We start from the raw sequence: 10685 nt of genomic DNA, 5'->3' as shown, positions 1-10685 counted from the left end.
CAGCACGTGCGCAGTCCTTTATGCGACACAAAATACTTTTTTGAAATGCTCCAAAGGTTTCATTGCACCGGCTGTGCCGACCACATTGGACTGTCCACGCTTGCCATGGAGGCAGAGGAGCGCCCTGCAAAGCTTCGGAAGCTTAGTTCAAACGATGACAAAGGCTCGGCTGAAGATGCAGGTCCTCCTCTGTTGTCACAGTTACCTGGCACCATCACTGGCACGGTCGATGTTCCGGCGTTGGAAAACAGTAAGCCAGAGGAGTGTGCTACTAATATCGAGGACCCTTCAGTGACGCGGGGAGAGGAAGACGGTCAAGATGATTCAGACAGTTCGGGGTTGGATCCAGAAAGCCAACCAGACCTTGCCCAGACACCGCAGCATCAACGACAAGATGGCGACGCTTCGAAGCCACTGTCCAAGAACCAGCTAAAGAAACTACGAAAGCGAGAAGAGTGGGAGGCAGCCCGAGACTACCGCAAAGCGAAACGAAAACAGAAGACACAGGAGAAGAGGGCCAGGAAACGAGCGGCCCGAGAAGAGGAGGAACAGCACCGGCTCCAAATACTGCAACAACCGTCCCTTGTTGGAGGAGGAAATGGAGAAGAAGGGACGAAGACGAAGACGAAGCTTCCACAACCACCCCCTAAAATGAAGTTCCGTCGTCCCGTCCCAGTCCCCATGACCATCCTCATAGACTGTGGCTTCGACGATCTCATGATGGAAAAAGAGCGGATATCCCTTGGCTCACAGCTGACACGGTCATACTCGGATAACTCGCGCACGCGATATCAGGCACATCTTGTGATTAGCTCCTGGGGCGGGCTACTGAAGGAGAGATTCGATACGGTGCTCAATAAACATTATCTGAACTGGAGGAATGTAACGTTCGTGGAGGGGGATTTTGTCGAGGCGGCGAAGAAGGCCGAAGAGTTGATGAAAGGCCCTGGTGGTGGGAAGTTGGTGGCATGCTTTGAGAAGTACGCCGCTGCTGCTACCACCGCTGGCGCCGATGGGCCGGTACCTGCTAAGAAAGCAGTATCCGAAGATCTCAAGCCCGCGGACACCTCGCTACAATCCGAAGAGGCCGGGCGACCCGACACAAACGGCCCTCTCAAGCCCCAGGACACACCAGCACCAAAAGCTCCCGAATCCGCCCAACCCGAAGTACAACATTCTCTGCCATCAGAACCCTCCCTACCTCCCCAAGGTGAAGTCATCTACCTGACCTCCGACTCGCCCGACACCCTGACCACCCTGTCCCCGTACTCGACGTACATTGTCGGCGGGCTGGTGGACAAAAACCGGCACAAGGGCATTTGCTACAAGACGGCCACGGCCCGCGGGGTCAAGACGGCGAAGCTGCCCATCGGCGAGTACCTTGAGATGACGTCTCGCAAGGTCCTGGCGACGAACCACGTCGTGGAGATCCTGCTGCGCTATCTGGAGGAGGAGGACTGGGGCAAGGCCTTTTTGCGGGTCATCCCCAAGAGGAAAGGGGGTAAGTTGAAGGGGGACGCCGGTGGCGAAGAGGATGACATCCATCAGGATGAAGGGAAGAACGGGAAGACCGCGGAAGCGCAGGACGACGTTGATGCCGACGACGCCGACGCTGCTGAGGACGATGATAATGAGGGCAACCATGGTGCTGCTGATGATGTCCACGAGGAACCGCAAGGGAATGGCGAAGAAGAAGAAGAAGAAGAAGCGCGACAAAGTGAAAATGCACAGTAAGGGAGTGGGTATGAGTCTGGAGGGAGCTGCACCAGATATACCGTCCGTGCTGTCGTTAGCCTCATTGAAGGCACTGTGGGAGCAGTTTAAGGTGGATACGCGCAGAACCGTGAGAGTTGAGGGCGGACTCGCGTTAGACACTGTACTGCATCATTTCATCGTATTCTTCTTTCTCGCCACCAGGCGGAAATAGGCAGTCGGCCAATTGTATATCAGTGACATTCAGATACAGCAGTCGCCGCAGCTGAACAAGAAAGAGCCGTGGATTCCAACCCGCTTCCGTTGCGCCCAAACAAGACATACAGTTCGCTGAAGACCAAAGCTGGCCGCTTCATACAGATTTACATCACCAAGCAGCTCTCCCGCATCGTGTCCAAATACCCGGCTTCCGAATCATCCTCCTCATTCAACGCTCCAGGTTTCCTCTTCATGCCCTTGACAGTTATACTCTGTTCTCCAGCCCCGTGCCACCATTTCATCACTTGCATGCCTTCACCATCGACGTCCACTGCGTCGATTCTCCATCGTCCGCCACTCACCTCCACCTGCGTTTTCCCAGGCGGGAAATGAAACTCGGGCAGGAAAATCTCCGTAGGTACAGATTCTTTTGTCGCACTGTCTGAGGTTAAGGAGAATGTGAAGGTCACGGATTTCAGGTCGAAGCCGTAATTCACGACGTCACCGACGGTAGCGATTGGGGAGGGCCGAACCCACGCTTCGGCAGCACGGAAGCCGGGCGTTCCCTCTGCGATTCCCTGGATCGCTTGAGGGGTTTGATTGATCCGAGGAGTGATCAGAGCGTCTTTGAGGTTTGATGGGTTTATTGTAGTCGAGTCAGACAGTGTCGTGCTTGAATAGGAGGCTGATTGCTGACCCAGGGATACTGTGGAGGGGTTGACAGAGGGGAGGGCAGACAACGTCGAGACGCTTGGAAGGAGAGGATCATCAACCGAGACAATGGAGAGGTCTTCGCCATTCCATAAGTCACCCCATTGGTGATTGTTCTGTAGAGATATTAGCGGCCGAAGGTGCTGGGCTAGATTGTTTCTTACCTGACTGACGTAGGTCCACAAGGTATACCCCTGGGACCCCGAGCCCTCCAAGGCGAAATGGTTGGCATCCAAGGCTGAGATCTGACTTGAATAGTCACCAGACTTATAAGCGTATTTATCATCCATATCGAAGGGAATGCCAATCTCCGTGAAAAGCGTAGGATGGTCTCCCAGATATGTCACGCCTTCCTCACGTATCGCCTTCAACTGGTCCCTGAGGCAGTTCCTAATAGCGGTCTCGCCGAGCCGAACAGCGAATACCGGGTTGGAGTATTTGTGACGCAAGATACCAAAGACGTCCACATTGTAGTATTTATTCCAGTGTTTTTGAAGCAGCGTGATGCCATCGTAGTAATGAGTGGAAAAGACCAGTCTCTTGTCATCGTCGACGGTCCCCTTGATGTTCGGCGGTATTTCGAGAACAGCTGATTGCACCAGAATCATACAATTCTTGTGGACCGACCGGATAGCATCTCTATACTTCCGGAAATGTTGCATGTAGTATATGTTGGTGTATTTGAGATAGTCCAACTTCTCCCCCGATTTGGGTATCGAGGCGAAATAATCTGGCTTCAAGAGTTGGTCTTGGCTGGGGTCCCAGACGCCGTTCTGAGCCCACAGGCACTCGCCCAGTCTCCAGCCTGGGTCTCGCTTCCACCCGTACTGTGTGTCGTCGAAATCCTTCGATAGCCACGCCGACACCCCTTCTGGATCCACCAGTTCTCGACCGCTCTTATATGACCCGAATGTGCTGAAATCGTAGACGTCAACTTCGGTGGCACGTCCTGAGCCCGTCAGAATGGACTGCCACGGAGTTGGCATTGTTCCTTTCCTCATTTTGAGGTCGTCTGGCAGCGCGTTGAGGTCTTCCCAACCGATCAATCCTCGATGCGGCTCGTTCATCGTTTCCCACCCAATGATACATTCATCCTCTAGACCGCCAGCATCGTGGATTCTCTGGGCCAGATGTGCACAGGCTGAAATGAAATGGTCCGTCAAGTAGTCCTGGATGTTCTTGCCATCTATGATGGCGTTTGGTGCAAAGTCCCGGCCGGCATAAAACAGGGTGAACGTAGTCTCGGTAGCCATACGAGTGTAATTCGTCGGCCACAGCATCTTGGGAAATTGCGCAGGATCTGGCCAGGAATTGTGAACAACGGCAGCTTGATTCACTGCAAAGGTCTCGGGGTCCAGCCCACAGGCATGCAGAGTCCAAAGGGGAGCCCCGGAGCCGCCGGTAAACCTCGACCAGACGTCCTGGTGAGGATCCATGAAGACATAGAGTCCATAAGACTTTGCTATCCGCAGGATCTTGATGGTGTGATCTATAAACTCCTCATCGTATTGGCCTGGTCCAGCATGTTCCAGGGCTTCCCAAGTGAAGATGTACCGGATCAGGTTGTAGCCCCATCTCTTTATCCTCGCAAAGTGTATATGTGCCTCCTCCTCCGTGAAAGGGCGTCCCACGAAGGAGACATTTTTGGCGTCGAAGAAGCCAGTGAGTTCGTGAGAGGGTTGGCTTGGGTGACGGGGAAGTTTGCAGTCTCCAGCAACGTTGATGCCGCGAAAAGTCACCTCACGTCCTTCTGCATCTCGGAATCTGACTCCATCGATCGAGAGTCCACGGGTTGTCATTGGGAGACGGTGGGGATGTGTAGAGTGAACTGCGGGAGCATGCGGGAGGCACAGATGCCAGACAGAGCTGGGGTGTTCTGAGCGCAGGCTTCTCTAGAGGCAGGACGGCATCAACGACAGGGCCGAGGGACAAAACACAAAGTCGCCAACGCCTAGTTCTCCCTCATAGGCAGCTGAGAAAAAGGAAATGGTGCCGGCATCAGTAGCACTTCGACTTCAAGTTGGCTCAGCAGCAGCATAGCGAGCATCTGCATTGGGAATAAAGTACGACCCGCCAAGACGAAGTGAATCAGCGGCGAGCTCAGCCTTGTTCCAGACTCGGGCAATGTCGCCCTGTGCTCACCCCAGCTCACGCTCACGAGGCTGTCAGGCGTGGTCTCACCTCACCTATCGGAGACTTGGAGGACCAGGGGCCCCGTTCTTATTATGGTGACTTCAATTTCACTGATACGCCAAGAGCTTCTTTGCAGTAAGAAGGCAGGAAAACAACACCATAGCTCGTCAACGTTCAAATCTCGAAATCTTCGCCTTCTAGCCACTGTTTGCACTGCCAATATAGCAGATCGTGCTTCTCCCCGCAAGCCAAACTACCTCCAGGTAATCCTTTCTCCCGCCTATGCCCAGGCATGTCAGGCAGGACCCTCACCCCCATGGTCTTTTCTTGACAGTAGGCCAAGTGCCGGTAGCCAGATGGGTATGCCTGAAGCTGAGCCTCATCAAGTGTGGGCACTTTGTTGGGATTCACCGGGATTAACTTGTCCTGTTCTCTGATGTTAGTGGTTGCACACTTTTGGGGGACAACGCCATGGCGTCTTCTTTTCCTCTTGCCTTTTCATACCAGTGCCGGACAAACTTCGCCTTCCACTTATCCCCGACCTTCAGCCAAAAGAAGCAAAATCGACAGTCACTCTCCGCGTCGGCTTCAATGCCGTCCAGGTCGAACCGTTGGGTGATGGTTGCTTTCATCTTCGTGACTGCCCTGCTGGCGCTTGGGTCAATGTCTGTGCTGATGCCGTGGCACCGATGCATAATAAACGCCCTGGAATCCATTCCCGTCTTGGAAGCTGATATGAAGTCCAAATGATGGGTCTAGCCAGTCCAGGTGGTGTAGATGAATGCGTCAGGGTGGAAGATCTGACTTAGATTCTCCCATTCGCCCGCATCGTTGGGGTTCGCCAAAACCATGAGCTTTTCTGCATGTTGAGATCTGGGATGAAGATGCGTTACTCACCGGTACATCGGTCAACCTTCGGCCAGTTCCCTGGGCTTGTATCTTTCCAGGGCCAGGCTGTCTGGGCCGGTATTTCGAATAGCGGTTTCCGGCCTCGAACCGGCCGGCAAAGAGTGCAGATCAACCACCATTTTCTCCTAACAATCCCGGGCCTGTCACAAACCATTACCATTTCTTCTTCGAACATATATATAAGATCCTAGGGTGCCCCGTCGGAAAGCAGACATAGTACTGTAGTTCGATGCATCAGATGTGCGGATGTGCATTTACCCGAAGCTTCAACGAACCCGGTCAGCCTGGGTGAAGAAGCTTGACGTATGAATGTCATTTCGGCTGGCCTTGCCAGGTATTTTCAAGTTTACCTAGTAGGAAAAAGAAATAAACCTCGCCCAGCTAGCCTAAGCAACTTGAACTCGACCCAGGAGAATCCATCGGTAACGAATGTCCTATTTTCGACCGGACTGCTGTTCCAGAGCTTCAACCATTCTTCTATATGATTTGGCCGCTCGATCGGCGAATTCGGACGGTATCTCGGGTCTAGGATCGAATAGGTGTCGGGAGAAGACCTCGGCACTGATCAGGCCCCGGTAACCCATCCCTATGACCAGAGTCTCCATGATTTTCTCCACCGGTAGATACCCCCCGAGATGTTGCTCGTAGGCAAACAGTCGCGCGTTCCTTGACCAAGTCATGCGTGGCTTCTGGTCCGCAGTGTAAAGCGGGTGGCCGGGGACAAGAGGCCGATCCAACCGTTCGGCGTCGCCGGGTTGGACATAGAAGATCTTGCCTACGTCAAGATCCCGGACCATCTCCTCCAAGGACTCGTCGAGTGCCTTGTCTGCGTCTTCGTTCATTCCCGACAGGACAGTGGGATCGCCCCATACTCGCCCGGCGATATGGAACGTATCGAGACACAGCCCGAAGTTAGGTCTACCAACCCTTTTCACAACGTCCCACGTACCTTGCCAGGTGTCAATGTGAGTTCCCCACGCAACGCCTTCGTAGGCGAAAGAGACAACGGGGTCCTCTTTGAGGCCGAGATCAGCCATCTCAGAGAGATCCCGCACAATGACCTCGAGATCGCCCGTCGTTCCGGAGGTCAGCCAGTTCGTGGGAATTTGGATGGTCTGGGTGCCCAGGATCGCTGCCAGTTTGAGCCAGAGCTTCAACTTCTCAATCTTGGCCAGATGTTCCGCCTTGTCGAGCAGCCCTTCGTAGAACCAGAACGGCTGCAACACTCGGACTGTCAGACCCAGCTCGTCACACATTGCCCGCACGGATTTGGCGGCTTCTGTTTGGCTACTCGCGGAATCGTCAAACCCTAAGGCCTTTGCTTGCTCGAGGATGTCCGCTTCCACGATTTCCACGTGTTTGAAGCCATGCCGTGCCGCGGCGGAGAGTCGTGCAGTGATAGGGTGAACGGTGGGATGGCCTAACGACACAGATGCGACGGTTGGTACGAAGTCCATCTCGTCAGACAAAAGTCTAGCGTCCCGTCGAAGTCCTCAAGTGGTTTATTTCCTTTTCCTTGAGCATGTATGAAAGAACAGCTCGATAGCTGATTCATCTCAAATGGTCTCGACAGTGTTGGCGATAGTCTGACCATGAGAATGGCCTTGCTTATCCGCATGCCATTCACCGACTAGCACACGGATAAAGGCGAGGAGAGTGTGATTCAATGAAGCACATGAAAGGTAGAGTCAGCATTGCTAGGTCGATTGTTGTTTGAGAAAACAACTCACTGGCTCGGAAATTGTCATTCCCGGTGTCTCTGACGGTGGGTGAGCAACGGTGAGTGAAGGTAAGGGAAAGGTAAGAGGAGGTGAGCGGGTGCGCGATGTTAAAGGCGGCGCTGGTCTGGCGAGGCCCGAGGTGAGCTCTGAAGTCGACAAGTGCGTTGCTGCTATTAGACTGATCTACCTACAAGTACTGCGGTAGACCCCCGTCCAGTAGGGTCGAATTAAAACAGATGTAGATCACGTGGAGCCTAGACAGATGGCTCTATTGCGTGCCCGTCTCGCTGTCAATCACTTTGGAATGTGCGCCAGATGCTGCTATACAAACTGACCTGACCACCGACTGGGTGCTATGGATACCTCTGACACCCCCTTGAATCCTTCGGCGCCCTTGAAAGCAGTGAGGCACCGTTCACGGCGCGGGTGCCGTACGTGTCGAATACGAAAGGTCAGTCCCCAGCAAGCTCAGCGCACGTCCCTATTGACGCTCACCAGGTCAAATGTGACGAGCATCGTGATACGTGCGGCAATTGTTCGCGCCTGAATCTTCAATGTGTATGGGACTCGGTCAGCGGGCCTTCTTTGCAAGGTGCTTCTCAGCGCTCACGCAGACATCGAGCTTGTACAAGATGCCGGGAGAAAAAGGCATGGTGCTTGCTTGCTTGCTTGGCTATACACGGCGACAACACTGACTCTGCTTCTACAGCTTCGATGTCGCGTCGTGGACGATAGCAGCAATTGTCAGCAATGTTTGACATCTCATACGCCCTGCAATCTTCCGCCCCGCGATTCAAAGGCTGCTCCGCGAGCGATGCGAGCGGATACTGCGGACATTGAGCATTTCGTCAAAGAGCCACTTCCTGATCGTCGGCAGACGGCTTCCATCCTCGAGGCGTATTTTGAGGGTCCTCATAACTTCTGTTTCTCTGCCATACTGCATCGTCCTACCTTCATGGCTATGCTCGAAAACGGCCTTGTCTCGCACAGCCTCCTTTTGATTGTTCTTGCCACGGGCATGCGCTCCCTGGACCCTAGCGCCACTTCAGCGGACCGCTGGGCCGACGAATGTCGCGGATTGATCGTTCCTCAGATCTTTCGACGTATGTCAACCGTAAATCTACAAACGCTCCTGCTCTTGCAACGTTACGAATGGCATCGGGGTTCAGTGTTGAGCTCCTTTTTCCTGTCAGCACTGGCAATCAGACTGGCATTTGCGCTCGAGCTACACTTGGAACCGACAGAACGTCCTGTACAGACAGACACGGTTCTGCCTCCATCAGTTCTGGAGACACGCCGTCGCCTCATATGGAGCTGCTTCATCATGGAATCAGTACCAGATGCGGGAACTCGGCGACTATATTCGGCCATGGATCCTTTTGCCATACAAGCTAGACTACCGTCGGATGAGTCGTGCTATCAACGCAGGAGTGGCACCAGTGCTGTGCAGCCAACGTTAGCGGAGCTCTGGTCTGATCGGCACACGACGTCTGTCACCGCTCCCAACACTTGCCCCAGCATATCCGCATACCTGATCAAGATGGCCGTGCTGCGGATGAAAATACTCCATTATGTAAATTCAGACGTCAACGGCAATGAACCGCTTATAGACTCTCCCCCCTGGCTAGCGGACTCGCCCTTCCACGACCTACAGCGAAAGCTCGAACACTTCTATGCGACTTTGCCAGGCGAACTCCAACTCACGGTCAACATGAAACACTTTACAGACCAGTCTCCAATTCCGCTTTACACGCTACACATCATGTACTTTGCAGCTTCCGCGGACCTGTTCAGAATCGGGATCCAAGCGAGAGCACCGGCAAGAAGGGCACAGACCGCGCCACCTGAACACTTTATTGATTTATGTAGACGGGGCCGGATTGAAAATGCTCTCAACATAATCAAAGTTGTGCGACAATTTTTGGAAGGAACTGCGACAGAACATGATCCATTCATCGCAATTTGCAGCTGTCTAGCCATCAGAATCATCTCGGTGGAGGGACAAAATACGGTTGGAAATCCTTCGCCACTGTTACCACCTTCCGTGGCAGAGGATTTACAGCTCTGTGTGCAGTGTGCGGCAAGAACTGCTCGATGGTCCAAGCCGATACAAAAGCTGCTCTTTGCTGCAAACAAACTTGCTCGCTTACACGGATTTTTCCTGGACGTGCCTGATTTCGTGAGTTCAGTGTCTGGCAACCCAACACATCCTCCTTCACGGCAAGGATCCCCTACTTTGAATCTGTACGGCACCTTTGGCGAGGTTGCAAAAAGCCGTGCGGCCGATGACTTGGAAGCCTCGAAAATGCCAACTTCTTCGGTTTCCAAACTTCAGATAACGAATTCGGTAACGAAAGAAAATAACATCTCCGCTCCTGTGGCGCTGAATGCTGATGGAAATTCCTCAAATATTCCCCACATGCCTCTGCCAACAGACTATGGGGACACCGAACAAGGCATTAGCCCTGACACGCTTCGCCTCGCAGCAGACTGGGGCAATGGTCTGTACGATATAGACTGGGCAATGGCTCAATTCGATCAATGGGCAAACATTGACTTCAGCTGGGGCGAAGATCTAGTCGACACACAGGCCCCGTTTGAGGACATTGGCTTCTGTTGACATGCTATCAAACGTTGCCTGATGAATTGCGCTTCTACACCTAAACACGGCTTGACGGTGGCGCCTCGCCTTTCCTGACCTTCATCCAGGCAGTGGTTTGCGTGATGGCGTCGCCGCCGATGATGCCTTCTTCGGCGTTGCCATCCCATTCTTCTCCGATATAGCGTATTGGTTGACCCCACACCACTCCAGTTTCTGCTTTATATTTCTCCCATATCTGCAGCAGCTCCTCTACAATCTCCGGTCTCGATTCAGACAAGTCCTCAATCTCGCCTTTGTCTGTAGAGAGGTCATACAGTTGCCACTTGCCGTCCTCACGGCCACCGAATTTGGGTTCGATATGCACAAGCTTCCAGTTCCCTTTCCTAATGGCGGCCCGTCCAAACAGCTCCCAGCCCATGCTGCTGTTTGAATCGTGGATTGTGTCAAGGGCGTCATTGTTGGACCCTGTGCTTGTCATGAAGGGAACCTGGTATAGCAGTCAGTCACATGGTTGCAATCCATCTCGCGATGATACATACCCAAGACTTCCCTCTCATCGGGAATACTTTTCGACCCTGGAATTCTCCTGGTTTGCCATCCGCCGCTGGATGCTGAACACCCGCAAGGTCGAGGATTGTAGGGCAGATGTCCATCACACTGGAGAACGCACGGATGAGAGCACCGTTTTGATGCTCTTT

The 10685-nt window shown here is 53.4% G+C and overlaps 4 protein-coding genes across 4 annotated transcripts; 2 read left to right on the top strand and 2 right to left on the bottom strand.

Moving 5' to 3' along the window:
* Positions 1-67: 67 nt before the first annotated feature.
* Positions 68-2096, top strand: PV07_07823 (uncharacterized protein). The gene has a single exon (XM_016394938.1). The coding sequence runs from the start codon at positions 106-108 to the stop codon at positions 1732-1734; it is 1629 nt and encodes a 542-aa protein (XP_016248357.1). The 5' UTR covers positions 68-105; the 3' UTR covers positions 1735-2096.
* On the bottom strand, positions 1856-4655 carry PV07_07822 (uncharacterized protein). Its single transcript, XM_016394937.1, has 2 exons — positions 2787-4655; positions 1856-2738 (listed from the first exon to the last, which is right to left on the bottom strand). Exons 1-2 carry the CDS (start codon positions 4419-4421, stop codon positions 2076-2078), a joined length of 2298 nt encoding a protein of 765 aa, XP_016248356.1. The 5' UTR covers positions 4422-4655; the 3' UTR covers positions 1856-2075.
* A 1365-nt stretch (positions 4656-6020) lies between these two features.
* On the bottom strand, positions 6021-7474 carry PV07_07821 (uncharacterized protein). The gene has a single exon (XM_016394936.1). It carries the CDS (start codon positions 7119-7121, stop codon positions 6099-6101), a length of 1023 nt encoding a protein of 340 aa, XP_016248355.1. The 5' UTR covers positions 7122-7474; the 3' UTR covers positions 6021-6098.
* A 492-nt stretch (positions 7475-7966) lies between these two features.
* PV07_07820 (uncharacterized protein) lies at positions 7967-10092 on the top strand. Its single transcript, XM_016394935.1, has 2 exons — positions 7967-8033; positions 8095-10092. The coding sequence occupies exon 2, from the start codon at positions 8200-8202 to the stop codon at positions 10003-10005; it is 1806 nt and encodes a 601-aa protein (XP_016248354.1). The 5' UTR covers positions 7967-8033; positions 8095-8199; the 3' UTR covers positions 10006-10092.
* Positions 10093-10685: the final 593 nt, after the last annotated feature.

This window comes from Cladophialophora immunda (assembly GCF_000835495.1).
Source record: "Cladophialophora immunda strain CBS 83496 unplaced genomic scaffold supercont1.4, whole genome shotgun sequence".
Classification (NCBI taxonomy): Eukaryota; Fungi; Ascomycota; class Eurotiomycetes; order Chaetothyriales; family Herpotrichiellaceae; genus Cladophialophora; species Cladophialophora immunda.
This window is presented reverse-complemented; position numbering and strand designations above follow the sequence as displayed.